The sequence below is a fragment of the Saccopteryx leptura genome, chromosome 8, assembly GCF_036850995.1.
Source record: "Saccopteryx leptura isolate mSacLep1 chromosome 8, mSacLep1_pri_phased_curated, whole genome shotgun sequence".
Classification (NCBI taxonomy): Eukaryota; Metazoa; Chordata; class Mammalia; order Chiroptera; family Emballonuridae; genus Saccopteryx; species Saccopteryx leptura.
The window spans coordinates 59,896,379-59,917,663 of record NC_089510.1 but is presented as its reverse complement, the minus strand read 5'-3'; the positions used below and the strand labels follow the sequence as shown (position 1 = coordinate 59,917,663).

The window sequence follows — 21,285 nt, the reverse complement described above, 5'->3', positions numbered from 1 at the left end:
TGGGTTAGACAAAGATGTCTTAGACACGACACAGAAAGCATAATCCACAAAAGAAAAAATTGATAAACTGGATTTTAACAAAAGGAAAAGCATCTGCCCTTTGAAAGACACTGTGCAGAGATTCAAAAGATGTTATAGACTGAGAAATATTTTCAAATTATATTTGATAAAGGACTAATATCCAGGATATAAAAAGAACTCTTAAAATTTAATAAGAAACTAGTAATCTAATAAGCAAGAGATTTGAGCAGACACTTCACTGAAGAAGACATAGAAGTAACAAATAAGCACTTGAAAAGATGTTCAGTGCCGTAAGTCACTAGGAAAATGCAAAGTGAAACAATGAGACATAACCACATATCTGCTAAAATGGCTAAGATTAAAAAAGACTGACATATCAGGTGTTAGCAAAAATGTAGAGCAACTGGAGCTTGCAGTTATTGCTGGTGGGTGTATAAAATGGCACAGCCACTGGAAAATAGTTTATCATTTTCATTAAAAGTTATACATTTTTCTACCACATGATCCAGTCATTCTACAGTTAGGTGTTTCCCATGAGAAATGAAAGTATATGTTTATACAAAGATTTGAACTCAAATGTTCATGGTGGCATTATTTGTAATAGCCAAAAACTAAAAAACAACCCAAATACCATCAACAGGTGAATGTATAAACAAATCCATGCAAGAGAACACTACTTAGGAATAAAAAGAAATGAGTTGCCTGACTGGTGGTGGCTCAGTGGATTGAACGTCAGCCCAGGATGCTGAGGGACCTGCTTTGAAACCCTAAGGGTGTGGGCTAGAGCATGAGCTCATGGGCTTGAGCCTGGGCTTGCCAATTTCAGTGTGGGGTTGCCGGCTTAAGCATGAAATTATTAACACAATACCAAGGTCACTGGCTAGAGCCAAAGGTTGCTGGCTTAAAGACTAAGGTTGCTGGTTTGACCCAAGATCACTCACTGGCTTGAGCAAGGGGTCACTGGCCCAGCATGAGCCCCCCAGTCCAGGCACATTTGAGAAGTAATCAATAAACAACTACAGTGAAGCAACTCTGAGTTGATGTTTCTCATCTCTCTCTTCCCCTTCTCTCTTCCTCTCTTTCTCCAAAAAAAAAAAGAAAAGAAAAGAAATGAAAAGAAATAAGCTATTTATATCCCTAATAAAGTGGATAAATTCCAAAATATTTATAAACTTTAATCCCAATAAAATTAACCCAAAATATATTATGAGAGACAAAAAATGAATATTGTTACAATACCACTCATATAAAATTCTAAACATGCAAACTGGTTGCCTGAGGATGGAGCTAGGTGGAAAGAGGTCGAGAGGAAAGATTACAGACAGATATGAGGCAACATTGTTAACTAGGTGTCAATCTCATGGGTGTATACAATTCAAATTGTATGCTTTAAATATGTTCAGTTTGTTCTCTGTCAACTTTACCTCAGTAAAGTTGTTTTATTAAGGTAAAAAGATCTTCAGTTTCTCATCTCTTTAAGTAAATGCAAAGGAAGAGATGAAAAGAGAGTAGTAGGAACCATTAGCAATACAAATTTAAATCCTTTTCTGATTCCATATGGACAATACATAGACCTAAAATAATGGGACTTACCTTTTCTCCTACACACAGAGACTGTAATGCTATTATGTGACTCAACTAGACGGTGAAGTTTTACAGATTGCTGAAAAAAAGGGAAAATAAAAAAAGGCTTATTTATTTGAGGATAGGTCCCAAGCATTATTCAGTAAAGTGCTAACCTTCTTTAAAGATGGAGCTCTATTGCCCATCGTAAATAAGTGGACGAAAAAGTTGTGATACATCTACCCAATAGACTGCTACTCAGCCATAAATAAATAAATAAATAAATAAATAAATAAATAAATAAATAAATAGAAACTTTTCTTTGTGTGACAGCATGGATGGACCTGGAAAGCGTAATGCTAAGTGAAGTAAGCCAGTCAGAGAAAGACAAGTACCATATGATCTCACTTAAATGTAAAATCTATTGAACAAAATAAACTGACAGACAAAATGGAAACAAAGGCCTGGACACATGAAGCAGACTGACAGCTATCACAGGGGAGAAGGGTTGGGGAACTAGATGAAAGAAAGTTAAGGGATTAAGCAAAAATATATATATAATATACATGTATATATAACACATAGACACAGACAACAGTGAGGTGATAGCCAGAAGGAAAGGGGGTGAAGGTGGAGGTGAGCAAAGGTGGAGGGGATGGGGATGGAAAACAACATTGCTTGGGGCAATGGGCAAACAGTGCAGTGTGCGGTTGTGCATTATCTTGTTGCCAACTGAATGTACTGGCTAAAAACAAGACCAAGCAGCTTATTACTCAACTATAAAAGCACGCAACTTGTGCTCTTTCCCTAGCAATAAGAAGTATGTATTCTTTTGTAGAAACAAATTTCCCCACATGCTCTTTCACTCGAAAGAGTTTTTGATATCCATAAATTTGTGTTTAGTTTTTTAAGTAGATAAATAACATCAAGAACTTTGATCATTCAGATATATGTTTACACTAAATATCTTCAAGAACTAAGAAATACTTCAGCTTTGAGACATTCCCCATCAGAGTTCGCAATCCATAACTTTATAAGGAGTTTGGTGGTTCCTATTATTTGCTTGTAGTATTTATTGTTCTAATATATAAAATCTATGGGAAATTGAGAGTGAATCAATAAGAGGAGACAAGAGAAAAATATAATAAAATGACATTTTATTTAACATTTATCAAGCAACTTTGGGTGAAAACATTTTACCTGGTTCTGGGGGCAAAGTAAATGTACCTATGATTTCGTGTGTGTGTGTGTGTGTGTGTGTGTGTGTGTGTGTGTGTGTGTATTTAAGTCTAATTTTGTTATTTAAGACACTTCCTAAATCTGCTAGCTTGAAATCATTTGCAGCTCTGATTAATATGTCTTAAGAATGAGTAATAGAATAGATAAGATCAAAGACAGACTATTCTGCTATTAACTCATTCTTTTATTCATTTATACATTCACTCAACATTTATTGAACTGCTATTAACTCATTCTTTTATTCATTTATACATTCACTCAACATTTATTGAACAACCTTTATGTGCCCAGGGCTATACTAAGAGTAGGAGATAAAATGACTCTGCTAAGAGCTGGCGTTTTGTCGAATAGTTAACAAAAAAGAATTTGGCTTGTATTATCAAGGAATTTACAAAATACTGGGAAAAATACATTTAATCAATTAAGCATATTAAGCATATATAAAAATGTATCATTATAGGACAGAAACATAAGGTGCTTTTGGAGCATATACAGCCAATGGAAGCAGTAGAAATTTTGGTGACATTGAATAAAGTAGGTTATATGTTCTGAGTCTGGAATTCAAGAGGTATTTGGACTTGAGATATATATATATATATATATATATATATATATATATATATATATTAATTTAAAAGTCATTAGCATATGCCTCTAGAAGTCATTGGTATTGCAGCTGTAAAAATAATGAAGAATCTCTCAATGTACACATATGAAAAGACCCTCAAGGCATATTATTAATAATAATAAAGCTAGGCAGGATATAATGTAATTATGCTACCTTTACATAAGAAAAAAAGACAAACAAAATGTATATAGTTGTATTTGCTTGAAATGCCTAAGAATATTTTTGGAAGAATGCACAAGAAGCCAATAGAAATGGTTGAATGAGTGTGGCAGGACAGGAAGGTGGAACACACATGGTATACAAGATGGAGTATGCATTGTACACATTTTCATATTGCTTTAATTTTAAGATGCTTATTTTAAGAAGGGGGGCAGGTGGAAGAGGATAAACTATTGTATAAATAAGAATGGAAAGCCTGAGAGTATGTTGTCAATGAAACCAAAGGGAAAGAGTACTTGGTAAAAGAAGCACAGAGGTCTTAACTGTGTTAAATGCAACTGAGAGGTTTAATGAAATCTATACCAGAGTAAGTGTCCACTGTGGGAAGGGAACCATGACATCAGCAAGCAAAAGACCAACAACCCGGTGAAAATTGATGAGGCACAAGAATATAGTTCATAGTAAAAGAAATGCAAATAGCTTAAGCCGTGAGCAAGAGCTCTACTCCTAATGGAAAACATGCTCTTAAGTTTATGGGATTTGGACTGGGCTGGGTAGCTCAATTGGTTAGAGCGTTTTCTCAACATGCCAAGAATTCAGGTTCGATTTCCAGACAGGGAAGATACAAGAATCAACCAATGATAGAATGAATAAGTAAAACAATAAATCAGTGTTTCTCTCTCTCTCTCTTTTTCTCTCTCTGTCTCTCTCCTTTTCTCTCTCTTTAAAAATCAATGAGTAAAAAAATTAAAAAGTTAAATTTATGGGATTTAATTTTTGTTTATATTGGTAAGATAAAGAAACAAGCACTCATGTACTGTTGAGAGGAGTGTAAATTAGTATTACTGTTTAAGGGGCATTTAGACAATATTTATTAAAATAATATATGTAGCTCATGATTAAGTAATTTCAAATATAGAAATTTTATATCTCCATATTAACATAGATGTAGATAATCATATATATGTAATATAAATCATATATTTGTAATTTATATATATTTACAAACATACATATATATGTGGGTGTGTGAAAAGATATATACACAAAAATCACCATTGAGTCATTATTTTAATAGCAAAAGACTAGAAACAACCTACTATACATCAATATAAAACTGGTTAAAAACTATAGTACACATAGAGAAAAAGGATATTTGTGCAGACATGAAAAGATTTTCCAAAATTTATTCAGTGAAAAAAAAATGCAAGTGCAGAGCAGTAAACATAGTGTACTTCCATTTGTGTAAAACAAATTAATGCGTATGTGTGTAATATCTGGGACAGAACATCTGGTCCCAGGAGGTGGCTCTTGAAAGGAAACCTAAGCACTGGAAAGAACTACAGTGGGAGGAATATTTACTTTCCATTTACTCTGTCTTTTCTGTTTGAAATTATTTTTTACCATGTCCATATACATTTATTTCTTCTATTAACAAAAATTAAATTGTTAAAAACAAAATTTAAAACAAATTTTACAGTTTCTATGTGCCATAAGCTCATAGTGATAACCATAACAAGAGATATTCCCATGTTCATCACAGCACTGTTCACGGTGGACAAGACACGGAAACAGCCGAAATGCCTTTCAATAGAAGATTGGATAAAGAAGATGTGGTACATATATACTATGGAATACTACTCAGCCATAAGAAATGATGACTTAGTATCATTTACGACAGGGGTAGTCAACCTTTTTATACCTACTGCCCACTTTTGTATCTCTGTTAGTAGTAAAATTTTCTAACCGCCCACTGGTTCCCAGTAATGGTAATTTATAAAGTAGGGAAGTAACTTTACTTTATAAATTTATAAAGCAGGGTGACAGCAAGTTAAAGCATATAATAATAATTACTTACCAAGTACTTTATGTCATATTTTTTGCTAAGTTTGGCAGAATAAATCTTTATAAAACAACAGACTATAGTTAAATCTATCTTTTTATTTATACTTTGGTTGCTCTGCTACCGCCCACCATGAAAGCTGGAACACCCACTAGTGTGTGGTAGGGACCAGGTTGACTACCACTGATTTACGACAACATGGATGGACCTTGATAACATTATACGGGTGATATAAGTACTGTATTTTTCACTCTATAAAGATGTACCTTTCCCCCCCAAAAGTGGAGGGGAAAATGCCCATGCATCTTATGAGTGAAAAATATGGTATTTTATTAAATATTTTAACACACCATTTGGTTCAGATTTTTTTTTCTTATTTTCCTCCTTAAAACCCTAGGTGTGTCTTACGATCAGGTGCATCTTATGGAGCAAAAAATATGGTAAATCAGAAAAAGCTAAGAACTGTATGATTCCACACATAGGCAAGACACAAAGTTGAGACTCATGGACATAAATAAAAGTGCAGTGGTTACCAGGGGGAAGGGAAGGGTGGAGAAGGAGGGGGGTAAGGATAAGGAAGGGGTTTAAAGAGAAACAAAATATAGGGTGACAGAAGATGATTTGACCTTGAGTAATGGGAATACAGCATAATCGACTGTCCAAATGATATGGAGATGTTTTCTCTAAATCTATGTACTATGGCTGACCAATGTCACCTTGTTAAATTTAACTGTCTAAATAAAAATAAATAGGCCCTGGCCGGTTGGCTCAGTGGTAGAGCATCGGCCTGGCTTGCAGAAGTCCCGGGTTCGATTCCCGGCCAGGGCACACAGGAAAAGCACCCATCTGCTTCTCCACCCCTCCTCCTCTCCTTCCTCTCTGTCTCTCTCTTCCCCTCCCGCAGCCGAGGCTCCATTGGAGCGGGGATGGCCTGGGCACTGGGGATGGCTCCTTGGCCTTTGCCCCAGGCGCTAGAGTGGCTCTGGTCGCAGGGGAGCGACGCCAGGGAGGGGCAGAGCGCCACCCCTGGTGGGCGGAGCATCACTCCTGGTGGGCGGAGCGTCGCCCCTGGTGGGCGTGCCAGGTAGATCCCAGTCGGGCGCATGCGGGAGTCTGTCTGACTGTCTCTCCCCGTTTCCAGCTTCAGAGGAATGCAGGAAAAATAAATAAATAAATAAATAAATAAATAAATAAATAAATAAATAAATAATAAATAAGTAAGTAAGTGAGTAAATAAATAAATAAATGAAGCCATGAGAGAGTAATGCAGGTCAGCACAGGTGAAAAGTGAGAGGGAGAGGAGAATATCACAGTGTGCATAAAGAACTCAAGGGATGTTTTCCTGTTAAAGAAAGAAGAGAGGTAGAATAGTAGCTGAAGGTGAAAGAATGGTCAAGAGAAGGATTGTTTCATTTGTTTGAATTGTCTTAAGTTGGGAGAAGCTTGAGCATGTTTAAGTGCTGATGAGAAGGCTCTTGAGCAGAGGGTGGGAGGAGTCATCTGCTGGCTGGATAAGCACTCTGAGAAGGCTGGAGAAGAATACAGGCAAATGGCACTTTCTCCTCTGCAATGAGAGATCAAGGCAGGATGGAGGTGGAGACAAGGGTCATTTGGCAGTTGTAAAGTGGGAAGTTGAGCAAGTACCTGTTTTATGGCTTCTATCTTTAGGAAAGCGGGGAGATTATCTGCTAAATCAGAGGAAAAGTGGACGATGGGCAGCTAGGCATCTCAGAAACTTGAAGAGAGATTTGGTTGGAAACCTTAATTCCAAAGAATGGGACCAGAGACATGTAAAAAGCTGACCAGATGAGGTTGGCATTCATGGTTTATAGTACAATCAACTGATTTGTTCTATGTGATTTTTTTTCCAACAGCGCCTACATCCCCTGGTGTAGACATAAAAAAAAAAGCCATCATATGGATTGGGACTTTGACAAGTACCAACCAAAAGTAAAAAGCAAAATGTTAATATTATACAGAAACTCTTCCACCTTCACTCCTCTTTTACCATCTTCAACATCCATCAGTATTCTCTAAATATATTTTTTCATTTATTCACAATTCATAAATCTGTGCATAGTCTTCTGGCTAATCTGCCTAAGTAAGCCAGAGAAAGGGCAAAAAATAACTTGAAAGTTTAGGAACTGAGATGTGAGAGATGGAAAAGGACTAACAGTTGTTGAGCATCAAATATTGTGCTAGATATTTACAAACATGGTCTCATTTATTATGAGTGAGCAATGACTATTTCCTGATTGTCCTTTCTAACAAAATTTCCATAATATTACTGCTGCTCTCTGAGACCATAAGATTGGTGGGAAAACTTACCTCTCTGAGATCATATACTGTCAAAGCTATGGAAATGATGGACATAATTATGATGGCAAAAGCATATTCCTTATAGTCTTCACTGAACCACAAACAGACACTGAAGAGTTGAAATATGTAAAACGGATTTAAAACCTGTTGGCAGACACAAAGACAGGAAGACAAGGGACATACTTAGGCTACACACTTAGCTATTTATTTACATTTATTTTCATAATCATCTCTATGACATAAATTATCCCACACAATATTCTTACTCTTATTCTATTTATGCAGCAATTGCCATGTGCCAAACACTGCACTAAGCAACTTCACCTGAATTTGCTTAATTGCCATAATTAACTTATTAACCAGCTGTTATTACTTATCTCCATTGTAAAGTTGAAGAAACTGAAGCTTAGATCTCGAGAAACTTGCCCAAACCAAGGTCACACAGCTGTGACTATCACAGCCCAGGACTTGAACACAAGCCATCGGGCACCTACTTTTCATCAATGCTACCCTTATAATTTACAAAGTAGAGCCTCATATATTCTCATGTTGACCATCACAACAGTTGTGTAAGGAGGAGATGTTATCATGCCCAGTTTACTGGCTTTCGGAAGGGAGAAGTATTAGTTCAGGTTTACAAAGTTAAAATGTTTTCTAGTCTATTGTTCTCTGTGACACAGTATCTGCCATATTTGAAGCCATTAAAATACTTATAGATTAATGAATGAGTTAAAGACAGTATTTTTCCATAAAGAGCTAAGCTGAAAGTGTCAGCTGTAACTGAGCCCCTAGAACACTAGGAGAAAGTAGAGATTAACTACAACAGTTGTAATCCTGCTTTGGTTGAAAATATTTTGTGCCTTCATCCAAATTCCTATCTATCTAAAACAAAAATGGTCATCTTGTCTCTGGTTAGGGAAGAAGCACACAGAAACTTTGCATACCAGCTTTTTTTGTTTTTTTCATGCCGGAAGGCTTACCAGAAATATTGAGAAAGTACCTTGATTATACAGGCTTTTTTTTTAAGGCAAGGAAGAGTGGAGGTGAAGTGCAGAAGAAATCCCAGAGGATAGTTATGTGGTTATAGTTTCATAATAATCACTATAAAATGAAAAATAAGCCCCAGTGATAGAGCCAAAGTGGAAAAACTCAGCTGACTAATGATGGCTAAGTCCTTCTTTTTCTCCCACATATAGTTTGAGATCAGTAAACTAATAAAGTTGAACAGATGTTTCTCTTCCTACAATTTTAGATGCTGAGAAAATTGGATATGTTTCCCATAAGAAAAGAATAAGTTTTCAAATTTTTGTTATTATTTTAGTTTTGCAAAGTTGAGACAGACTAAGAATCAAAGGATTAGAAAAGGAAGAAGAATCTGTGTTTATCCAGTCATTAGGGGAAAAGTAAACAGATGAGCATCACATCTTATACTGTGTCAGGTAATGTGTGCCAGAGATGGACTTCAAGAGATAGAGTAGAAATAAATACAAGGAAAATATGTTTGTCATTCTTTTAAAATATCCCGAATTACATTTACCTATTAACAAGTAGCATTCCTGAACATTTGCCTAGAACCAAACTTCTCATTTTCTATCTGAGACCAGAAGAAAATAATATTACCTCCTTGATGAGAAGTTTCCAGATTGGTGTGATTTCAACATCAATAGCATTAGGCCCACATATTAACCTCCTATGGGGGGATATCACAGATCACTCAGTTACTAACAATAAAAATGAAACTCATTTCTTGCCCATTCAAAAATAGATCTATTTCATGTTCACTTTCTCAATTGTGGAATCAACATAAACCTCATTTGTTACACAACACCCCTATTCATCTCAAAATAACTGGAGTGGGGAGGGGGTTCCCAGAGACCTATGGCATATATTGAACTAAATTCTCTGAGTTCTAAATATTTCCCTCAGGGTAATTTGGATATTCAATGTTAGCAATTGTCTCATTCAAATGATTCAAGACTGGCATTTTCTCAACTCTGATTCTCCCCAACTCTGGCTCCATAGAAGTGGGAAGGAGGGGTCAGAAAGAGAGTAGTTCTACTGATAAGGAACACTCTACCTACTTTCCTACCCCCAATCAGTTCTAAGAAGCTGCAAAATTTGTTTCATTGTGAGTGAAAGGAATTGTGTTCTCAAAATTAGCTCCACACAGAGTTATACAGCCCTTTCATTGAAACCCAGATGTGTTTCTTTGATTATCACGGCAATGACCCTTTCTGAGTTATTTTGCTGTTGAGAACACCAATCACTTTCTCTGTGCCTTCTATGTAGAAGTGCAGAGCAAATAGCTTGTCCGGATGTATTAGAGCACTGTCCTTAAACTTTAATATTCATACAGATGACTGTGATCTTGTTAATATGAAGATTCTGCTTCAATAAGGGTGAGATGTAGCCTGAGATTCTGCATTTCTAACATGTTCCCAGGTGATGCTGATGTTGCAAAGTTCCAGGTCAATTCAAAGCACAGGAAATGCGGTCTTGCATCATATTCTTTTGCTGTTACACAATTATTATTATTATATTATGTTATCATAGTATATGTTTCCTGATTATTATTGATATTGGCTCAACCTTATTATTGTAATAACCTTGATAAGCCTTGAGTAAAATAAAAAGGACAGAAAACCCACAGTCAGAATTGTGAGGCTCAGTTCTTTATCACTTCCCATCTGTCTGATCTTGTTCAGGCCATTAAACTTCTCTAAGCCTCAGATTTCTCATCTGGCATGTTGAGATGAAAAGGGTGTCTCTTCCACCTGCCTCAAAAAGCTGCTTTGATAAAGTGAAATGAGATATGTGAAAGTATTTAATTTAATACTACTAGTAGAGCATTACAATGTTTTCTGATATTGATCAGTTAAGATGACTATTAACTGGGCTATCTATTTGGCAAACTGGTCACAGTCCTTTTGAACAGGTGTAGATAAATATGCATGGTACCTAATCGCTTGTTCTTCTCTTGTTAGACCTGATCCAAATTGTAGATGTATCTTGGCAGAACTGAGCCAATCTTCCAAAGAGCTAAAAAAATAATAATAATGAGAAAGACATATTTAGCAATAATATTTTGAGATAATATATTCCTTCTTTGGATGCAATTGCTAAAACGACTTACCCAATTTTCTGGAACTGTCCTTCTAAGTTGTTCCAAACATATCTTATTTTCTGCACTTTTATGCATCTCACCTACAAAAGACAAGTACCAAGAAAGTCTCCAGCTCAAGGATCAGCAAATTATAGTAATTCAATGGTTAAAGAAGCATTCAAGGGAAGAAGCAAAGATTGAGCCCTATTGTACTCAGTTAAGCTTCTATCTTTTCCTAACTTATCCTATCCTACTACACAAATGGCATTCTACTTTCATTAGAAGTCATCATTCAATCAACCTGTAGCCTGGGCCTACCACATAGATAACTATATGAATAAAACACAGTCTCTGCATTTACTACATTATAACCTAACAAGGAAAGAAAACATATATTTTAAAAAAACAACTATACCATATCATGAAATATGTAGATGTCAAAGAAATAAAAATATAATAAAGTAAAAAATATAGTATTGAAATACTATAGAAATATGGAGGGCAAGTGACAGGCATCATGAAGAAGATGACGTCTGAGCTGCAACAATGAAAGACTGGACGGATTTTGCTCTGATGAGATGGCAAGGGAGCATTGCAAAGAAATTATGCACAAGTTAGTTCTTGGGGAGGGACAGGGAAGTGGGCCTATTTGGAGAGTGGAGAATGAAGGAGGAAAGATAAAAGATCAGATTATACTTTCTTAAATGCTAGAATGAAATATTTAGGACTTATTGTAGAGGAAATGAACTTGCAGAGCAGGGGTCAGGAACCTATGGCTCACAAGCCAGATGTGGCTCTTTTTTTTTTTTTTTCAGATGTGGCTCTTTTGATGGCTTCATCTAGCTCACAGACAAATCTTTAATAAAAAAATAATAACATTAAAAATATAAAACATTCTCATGTATTACAATCCATTAATTTCCTACCACTCATGTTCATGGTTGCGGGTGGCTAGAGCCAATCACAGCTGTCCTTTGGGACAACACCAAATTATTATTGGATAATGCATAACGTACACAGGTCATTGTGAGGTCAGGAAGTAAACTTCCCTCCTTTTAATCAAGTAGTCAGCTAGCTAATTGCAGAAACCTTTTTGATGAAGAAGATGGCTAAAAGAAAAAAAGATGAGGAGTATCGTACTTTTCAGCAGGAATGGACACAGGAATTCGCCTTTGTGGAGAGAGCAGGTTCTACAATGTGTCTAATATGCAATGATAAAACTGCATCGATGAAACAGTCAAATATAAAGCGGCACTTTGACACACGCCATTCTACATTTGCATCGAAATATCCAATGGGAGACAGCAGGAGGAAAGCATGTCAAGAGCTACTGTGCAGAGTGCAAGCTAGTCAGCAGCAACTCCGTGTTTGGACCCAACAAAGTGACTGGAATTCGGCTAGCTTTGCTGGTGCTTTAGCAATTGTGAGAAACAGAAAGCCATTCACAGATGGGGAGTATGCCAAAACATTCATGCTTGATGTTGCCAATGAACTTTTTGACGACTTTTCAGATAAAGACAAGATAATCAAACGAATAAAAGACATGCCTCTGTTGGCAAGAACTGTTCACGATCGTACCATCATGATGGCAAATCAAATTGAGGCAACACAAGTGAAGGACATAAATGCAGCACCATTCTTTTCTCTTGCTTTGGATGAGTCAACAGATGTAAGCCATTTATCCCAGTTCAGCGTGATTGCAAAGTATGCTGTCGGTGACACACTACTTGAGGAAAGTCTTGCTGTTTTGCCTATGAAAGAGACAACAAGAGGGGAGGATTTATTCAAGTCTTTCACTGAGTTTGCTAAAGAAAAAAAATCTACCAATGGATAAACTTATTTCAGTGTGTACTGGTGCTCCGTGCATGGTGGGGAAAAACAGAGGATTTGTAGTGCTTCTTCATGAACATGAAAAGAGACCCATCCTAAGTTTTCATAGCATCCTACATCAGGAGGCGCTTTGTGCTCAGATGTGTGGTGAGCAGCTTGGTGAGGTGATGTCGCTGGTCATTCGGGTGGTCAACTTTATTGTTGCCCAAGCTTTAAATGATCACCAGTTTAAAAGACTGCTGGATGAAGTTGGGAATAATTATCCTGGTCTGCTTCTGCACAGCAATGTGCATTGGTTGTCAAGAGGGAAGGTGCTCAGCTGTTTCGCAGCTTGTCTGAGTGAAATCCGACGTTTCTTGAAATGAAAAACATCAAGCATCCTGAGTTAGCGAACACTGAGTGGCTCCTGAAGTTTTACTATCTCGTGGACATAGGACTGAACATCTGAACCAGCTCAATGTGAAAATGCAAGGTGTTGGAAATACAGTCTTATCCCTTCAACAAGCAGTGTTTGCATTTGAAAACAAACTGGAATTCTTCATCTTAGACATTGAAACAGGTTGTTTACTACACTTTGAAAAACTGGGAGAGTTTAAAGAGGCATGCACAGCAAGTGACCCCGCTCAACATCTTGATCTCCAGCAGCTAGCAAGCTTCACATCTAATCTCCTGCAGTCATTCAAAGTGCGCTTTGGAGAATTTCGTGAGCACACTCATCTTTTTAAGTTCATTGCCCATCCACACGAGTGTGCAGTGGACAGCGCCGACCTGAGTTACATCCCCGATGTCTCCGTCAGAGATTTTGAGCTATAAGCAGCTGACCTGAAGGCCTCAGACATGTGGGTGAATAAGTTCAAGTCACTGAATGAAGATTTGGAAAGACTTGCATGACAGCAAGCAGAGTTGGCCAGCAAACACAAATGGGGGAGAAATGAAAAAACTTCAACCCGTGGACCAGCTGATTGTCAAAACTTGGAACACGCTTCCTGTCACATACCACACACTGCAGCGTGTGAGTATTGCTATACTGACAATGTTTGGCTCCACATATGCATGTGAGCAGTCTATCTCACATCTAAAGAATGTTAAGACCAACCTACAATCACGATTAACAGATGGAAGTCTCAACGCCTGCATGAATCTTAACCTCACCACGTATCAACCAGACTACAAAGCCATCAGCAAAACCATGCAGCACCAGGAGTCGCATTAATGGTAAGAAGTACTTTATTCATCATTGGTTAGCAATAGCATAACAACATTATTAAAAAGAATTCAGAGACTTGTACTTTAAAAGTGTTGGTCTTACATAAAATGCACACATTTACTTGTATTTAGTGTTAAACATATTATATGGCTCTCATGGAATTAAATTTTAAAATATATGGCATTCATGGCTCTCTCAGCTAGAAAGGTTCCCAACTCCTGTTGCAGAGGGACCTAAAAGGGCACTAAAAAAGGATTTAGCTGCAGCAGCGCTAGAAGAGAGTGAGGAGTATCTGCAGGAAGAGTGCTCCGGGAAGTGAGGGGCTGAGGGTAGTGGCAGTGGGGAGGAAAGGAAAGGATTAATGCTTATTTCAATTATGTCTTTTGGTTTCTGACCTCTTTGAGTAGCTTTATATATGAATCTGAATTTTCGTTAACTGATGACCTAACTAAGCACAAGGGAAACCAGTGAGACTGAGACTGTATTATTGCTGTGGACAATGACTCTAACCTCATTTTGCCCATTAGAATCAACTGGGGAGCTTTAGGAAAGTTCTGGTGTGGGGTCTCACCCCAGGAGACTGATTTCATTTGGCTGGGGCGTAGCCTGGACATATATATATATATTTTAATTTCCTCAGGTAATTCTAATGTGCATCCAAAGTCGAAAAACTGTTCAAGACTTCCTTTTATAGCTACTCTAATAATTGTGTCCTTGAGAAATTCAGCTAAATTTCTCTGCACCTCAGTTTCCCCTTGAATAAATCGAGGCAATTGTCCAGATTATTTCAGAGTTTCACTGCAACTCTTCTGAATATGTTCTATACCTGTAAATACTGTAGTCAGTATAACTATTAAATAAATACGAACACTGGGAAAGGCAGGTAGCTGGAACATAATAAGTGCTTAATACATTTTAAAAAATTAAATAAAAGGAATATTTTGTACAACCACATGTCAACTAGAAGTAGAGTTTAAATCCTTAAGCTTCAAGATGTGGGTCACCTCCAAGGAATCTGAACCTTTTTCAATAAATACATATGTGTATACGTAGTGCACATGCATTCATGCACACACAAACACATTCATAGTTAATCAAGTAAGAATTTTAAATGCTGTATTTTTTATTTTACAGAATGGACTTATTTTGGTGAGGTTGTTTGCATAATAACTTTAAAAAAAATAAATCCTATTTTCCTATTAATTTTAAATATAAAATTGGAATTAATTTTCCTCCTTCATAAGCTGCTAGTTAGAGTGAAGAAGAGTATTTGAAGTAACCAGCCTGGCATGTGTTAGTGGTTATAGCCCATCTTGGAAACCTCAGTTTCTTGCCTCGCATCTTCCGTTCCTTGCCACTATTCCTGGCAATTTTGCAAATGGAGCTAAACTGTAGCCACAGTTACTGTGTATGGATTACCTTGGGGCTTTTTAAACCTTATCTTTAGTATTTTTCAACACCCAGTGGTAGGACAGATAGTATTTTCATTTTCACTTTACCTCCAAAGTTCATTTTGATTAGCCTAATAAACCTAATCTTGACTTGCCCAAGATTGTACCTATTAAGAAGCAAGGCTAGAATTTGAACTCAAGCCCATCTGGCCATAAAGTTTAATCTCTCAAATGATCTAATAGTCAAGTTAGTCTCAGAAGAAGATCTGAAAATCCCTTAACATCCAGGATTCAAATTATATAAAGAAAGGGTTTCTTACTTTATTAAGCTGGTAAGTTCAAAATCCACGCTGAAAAATATTTAAAGGACAAATAATGGTAAAATGTGAGGCCCCTGCTGGGTGAGAGGACCTAGGTCAAGAAGCTGTGGAACCACAAACTGAGACTGAGAAATTTATAAAACACAATAGACACAAAACATCAGCAGAGGAAGGCAGCAATAATGAGGAATAAAGAGGTTATACTGATCATTTTTACCTCAGGCCACAAAATAGAGAATCCCATTAAGTCCTGGCAATTTCTAAGGCCATTGCTCACAGAGGAAGAAGACTGACTCCATCACAGACCTTAGACACCTTTGAGATACCCCTAGCAGGAAATACTTCTGCCTGGAGTTTCTCTGCTTCCCTCATCATCTTCTGACGCTCTAGAAGCTAGGAGAAGGGTAAGCATTTTATTTGCAAGAGGTGAAGTTTATTTGCCCATTTCCTGGAACTTGAGACAACGAAATAGTAATTAGGAAATCAGGGATCTGCTGAGGGGTGGATTTCCTCTTTCCCTCTGAACCAGAAGGTTCCCCTCCCATGGTTTCCTGCTCTTCCTTTGTTACTGGAATATGTTGTAGGAGCATCCAGTTGAACAGGTTATGCACTGGGTTCCGGTTTTGCACGCAATCCTACAAGACAGTTCTTAGAGTCAGCTCTTAGCTTGCACTTGCAAACTTGACAAAGTTTCTGCCTGCAGTCTCCAAACTCCCCCTAAATGTCCCTAAATGGTTATCATTTGAGTGTTGTTGTTATTGTTATTGCCTTCAGTGTTGCCATAGCTGAGCCTGTGACATCTCCAAATTTTAATGAAAGTTTCAGTCCTTTATATAGCTTGTTATTGTTCACAAATTACCTTAATATCCATCTGCTCCTTTTCGGTTCAAACAGCTTTGAGAAACACTCAAAGATGCAATTATTACTCTTATTTTATAAATAAGAAACTCAAGGCCCAGAGGAGCAGTAACTAGCCAAACTCCCTGAGTCTTGTGTTGGTAAATGAAGATGTCAGGCCTCAGTACCAAAATGTTCCACTTTAAGACCTCTGCCCCTTCCTCACATTTGATTTGTTTACTTGAACATTCCTTCATTTATATGTACACTTCTTTGTTTGGTGCAATTGACGATGCTGTAGGTTAATAATACTCTGAGGCCATGTCCATGAAGCTGGTTTGGGATGCTTACCTCTCCAGGTGAATGGCCACCTAACAGATTAGGCAATTTGTTAGTTAAAGGTACTTGACCTCTTTTGTTTTCATTTGTTTTGGTAGTTAAGATAATTGGGTGATAACAATTGACGATACAGAAATTGCTCAACAAATGACCGTTATTATTTTTGTAATTGCCCTTGAGCTCATAAAACAAATTTAAACATCTGTCTACACACATATAAATTTAAGGGAAAACAGTCTGTCTTATAAAATATGCTTTTAATATGAATGTTAACAAATCATAATCTAAGTAGCACTTATTAAATATGGAAAAATGGGAGTAACTCAAATACATTTGAATGTCATATTCAAAATAAGGTCATCTTGCAGGCATAGTAATCTCTCTGAGATAGTCGTGGGTGATTACCTTTACTGTAAAATAAACTCTGTTACATAGGTTGTAATACTGGGCTTGAGGCTACTGAGAGCTAGTATGTACTGAGCATCTACTATATACATGACACTGTATTAATCTTTGTATTCCTTAATCTATTAAATGTCATCAATTAATATTAGAGGTAAACAGAGTTTAGTAATTGATCCAAGGTTGTTATCAAGGTTGCACATGACCATTTATAATGTTCTACGAGGATTAGCACAGTGGAGGATCTGTATTTAATCTTACATTTTTGGGGAAAAAAGATTAAATTTTCTAGCATTTAGCAGTAACCATAAATGCACTTACCTTTAGGTCTGGCTTTTTTATGGCTTTGTTTATGATACACTCCTCATCTGTAATGAGAGGGTGGTCAGGAGTGAGACCGAATGTGTTGTCCAATACTGACAGGTAGATCCACACTACCTTTTTCCAAGAGTAGGTTTGGAACTCATCCTGAGGAAATAGACACCAAAAGTCATGTAAAGTTAAGAAAAGTCATCAGGCTAAAATTCAACCTAAAGAAACATCATTTTAATATAATTTTCTAAGTTTATGGAGTTACTAAATATTCTAGACAGAATTGAGTGCCTTTGAAAGCTGGGAGATATAGATCCTTGCAGAAAGGTCTTGCCATCAGTCACTGAAGTTGTTAAAGTGAGGCTCTGGCACACATGACAAAGCTCGAGAGTCCAGAGGCAGATTGTCAGGTAAGAGTGAGTTTTCCCTATTACTCTTCAACCACAGAGCGATGGCCAGATGCAGTATTTTATGGGGGACAGAGAGAACAAGTATTCTAAGCGATTTCTGTGTGTCTCTGAGGGTGAAGAACCCAGGTCAATTAAACCCTCTCTATGTTTCCAGGTTTAACTTCAATTCTACCTCTTCCAGAACAGATCCTTTAACACCACTCAAAGGGTGAGGTAGGGGTCAGGATGGAGAGACACAGAGGACTGTCACTATACTATGTCCAAGAGATCCTAACTATCCCTCCCTTGTGATCCTAATCACTTTCTGGATTGTATTCTCTTAGTTCATCTAGAGCAGTGGTAGTCAACCTGGTCCATACCACCCACTAGTGGGCGTTCCAGCTTTCATGGTGGGTGGTAGCAAAGCAACCAAAGTATAAATAAAAATATAGATTTAACTATAGTAAGTTGTTTTGTAAAGATTTATTCTACCAAACTTAGCGAATTTTCGACATAAAGTACTTGGTAAGTAATTATTATTATATGCTTTAACTTGCTGTAACTCTGCTTTATAAATTTTATAAAGTTACTTCCTTACTGTATAAATCACCATTACTGTGGAACTGGTGGGCGGTTAGAAAATTTTACTAGTAACAGAAATACAAATGTGAGAGGTAAGTATAAAAAGGTTGACTACCCCTGCTCTAGAGTATCTTGAAGGCAAAGACCCTTATATCCCATCCATGTGGAAAATTGCAACCTGCTTAGTGACAGTTTGATGAATGGATGGAAAAGAGACTGAATGTGAAGACTGAACATGTCCAAAGGTAATTGTCCAGATGTTAGCACAGGTAGGATTGAAGAAGTTACCTTCTTTCATGAGTTTAACTGAAGCAGCTTCCCTTTGCAATTCACTGATGACTTCATCACAGAAGAAAACTAAAGGGAGCAGCACTGGATTGAGTAACAGGGACTACAATGGTGCCTTAGACACTGATGTGATAATCACAGTGGTTATTATCTAAATAGGTAAATGATGTACATAAAATCCACTTTGATGCCTGGTGAGCCACAGGCACTAGGAAGGATGGTAGTGGAAGTCAAGCCTGGGAAACAATATGATGCTTAAGGAATGTAGGTCAGAGCTGAGAATTGTCTCCACCATACACACTTCCTTCATGATCAGTGTCTGAGCTGACTGCAATGGGCTGTGAGAAGAAATAGGAGTTGTCGTAGCTAAATCTCTCACAGCAATTCTCCTCAAGAGAAGCCCACCCAAATGACTTTGCTCCTGCTGCCCACTTAGTCTGGGATACACAGATCCCCCCCTTTCCTCTCTTAAAAGTTTCCATGTGGCTAGATCCTAATTATCTTTTAGGGTCCAACTAAAGTTTGGGAACCTCCCTAATTTCTCTGGGTGATCTTTCCTCTAAACAAGTGATTATCAACCAGTGCGCTGCAAAATTCTTTAAAATACACAAAACCTGACTATTTAGTCAGGGGCACTGATCTATTTTCCCTTAGATTGTCAAATAAAAAAATGACAACAGCCAATACAACAAAGCCATCCGAGGTAAATGAATTAAAATTATACCTATTATTTTGTCAGATGAGCAAAATATAAATTTTTGGTGTGCTGAGAAATTTTAGTAATTAGTTTACACGTGCCATGAGCTGAAAATGTTTGAAAAGCCCTGCCCATCAGGATCTGGAGATTCTTACCATACTGTACCCCCACTGCATGGCCCTTGCCTTGTCACTCCTCCTAGACTGTGGGTGCGGCTGTGTGTGAGGCATGTAGATTGTGGGGTGTGTGTGTGTGTGTGTGTGTGTGTGTGTGAGAGAGAGAGAGAGAGAGAGAGAGAGAGGGAAAAAAAGGAAATCTGAAAGTTAAATTAATGTTTAAAAATAGCAATGTCTGTTGTCTCATATTTTAAAACATTACTAAATCAAATCAAATCAAATTTACATGGAGTTACTTTCCAAACTTAAGAACGACTGAAAATAGCTAAATGTCTAATGATTGAACCACTGAACTGATGGACACGTCCTACATGTTGCGGCAGGTGACTTAGTTCCGCGCTGTATAGTTTTGCCTTTGTCCACATCAAATGGGGACTTTTTAAAAATAAGAACTTTAAGTTTATAGTAATAATATCAATAATAATAATAGTTAATATGAACTTAGTGCTTACTATGTCCTAGGCACATAATGCTATATATGTATTATTTCATTTAATGTTCAAAACCCCTGTGAGGTGGTTTCTGTTCACTATCTTCCTCATTCAATCAGCGAGGAAACTAAGACACAATGGGTAACTGTTAGAACAGGGATAGGACCCCCACCCCATGCCACTTACCCCTTCCATAGTCCCCTGTGACCCTCTCCTCTGCATTTGTATGAAAATACAATTTTATTGTACAGCCATTTTTATATCCAGCCTGAACTTAAGACTGCCAAAGAACAGATTTCCATGACAAGTTCGGTAAGAAAACACATCATTTGTAAGTAAATGGGAACACAAATTATCAAAGCACCAGCAAGACCAGAGACCTCTGGCCACCAAGTGAGGACAACTAGGAAGACAGCTACTCTTGGTCCTCCTAAGTAAAATAATATTAACTACTAATTTTCATATGATCATTTAGCGTTTTATAAAAAACATTTTGTGTCAGTAAGCTTATTATAAGCTCAATTCTCCAAAGTTGGTATTATCATCTATCTTTTTTGCAGATGAGAAAACTCTCCATGAGCAAAGCTAAGAGTTGCTCAAGCCAGCCTGGAATGGGTACCACCGGGGAGAACTGAGACCTGAGGCTAGATCTTCCACTCCAGATCTTGAGGCTAGATCTTCCACTCCAGATCTTGGCTCCTTCCTTTTTTTTTTTTTTTTGACAGAGACGTAGAGAGGGACAGATAGGGACACACAGACAGAAAGGGAGAGAGAGGAGAAGCATCAATTCTTTGTTGGGGCACCTTAGTTGTTCATTGATTGCTTTTTCATATGTGCCTTGACGGGGGGCTACAGCAGACCGAGTGACCCCTTGCTCAAGCCAGCAACTTTGGGCTCAAGCTGGTGAGCCTTGTTCAAACCAGATGAGCCTGCGCTCAAGCTGGCAAACTCAGGGTTTCGAACCTGGTTCTTCTGCATCCCAGTCCAATCTGCGCTACCATCTAGTCAGGCGGCTCCTTCCTCTTTGTTTCAACAAGTTGTCCCATTGTGTTTGTGGCTCATGTATGAATATCATCTTAAATTCTGCAATGTAGCAAATAGCATCCAGTTCTCAGAATTTTTGCTGTCTTGGGAACAGAGACTCTGATTCCCAAAATCCAGCTGTGACAGACCTCTAGATTGTAATGCCAAAGAAGGAAAAGCCAACAT

At 37.5% G+C, this 21,285-nt stretch overlaps 1 protein-coding gene across 3 annotated transcripts in view; it reads right to left on the bottom strand.

The window, feature by feature from the left end:
• Positions 1 to 21,285, bottom strand: part of ATP13A4 (ATPase 13A4) — a 149,739-nt gene that overhangs the window by 70,091 nt on the left and 58,363 nt on the right. For all 3 annotated transcript variants that reach the window (XM_066347711.1, XM_066347712.1, XM_066347713.1), the window contains 6 exons: positions 17,523 to 17,669; positions 10,906 to 10,976; positions 10,731 to 10,811; positions 9,393 to 9,462; positions 7,782 to 7,916; positions 1,615 to 1,684 (listed from right to left, as the gene is read on the bottom strand). In XM_066347711.1, the coding sequence (XP_066203808.1) occupies positions 1,615 to 1,684; positions 7,782 to 7,916; positions 9,393 to 9,462; positions 10,731 to 10,811; positions 10,906 to 10,976; positions 17,523 to 17,669 (574 nt within the window). The remainder of the gene's footprint in view (positions 1 to 1,614; positions 1,685 to 7,781; positions 7,917 to 9,392; positions 9,463 to 10,730; positions 10,812 to 10,905; positions 10,977 to 17,522; positions 17,670 to 21,285) is intronic.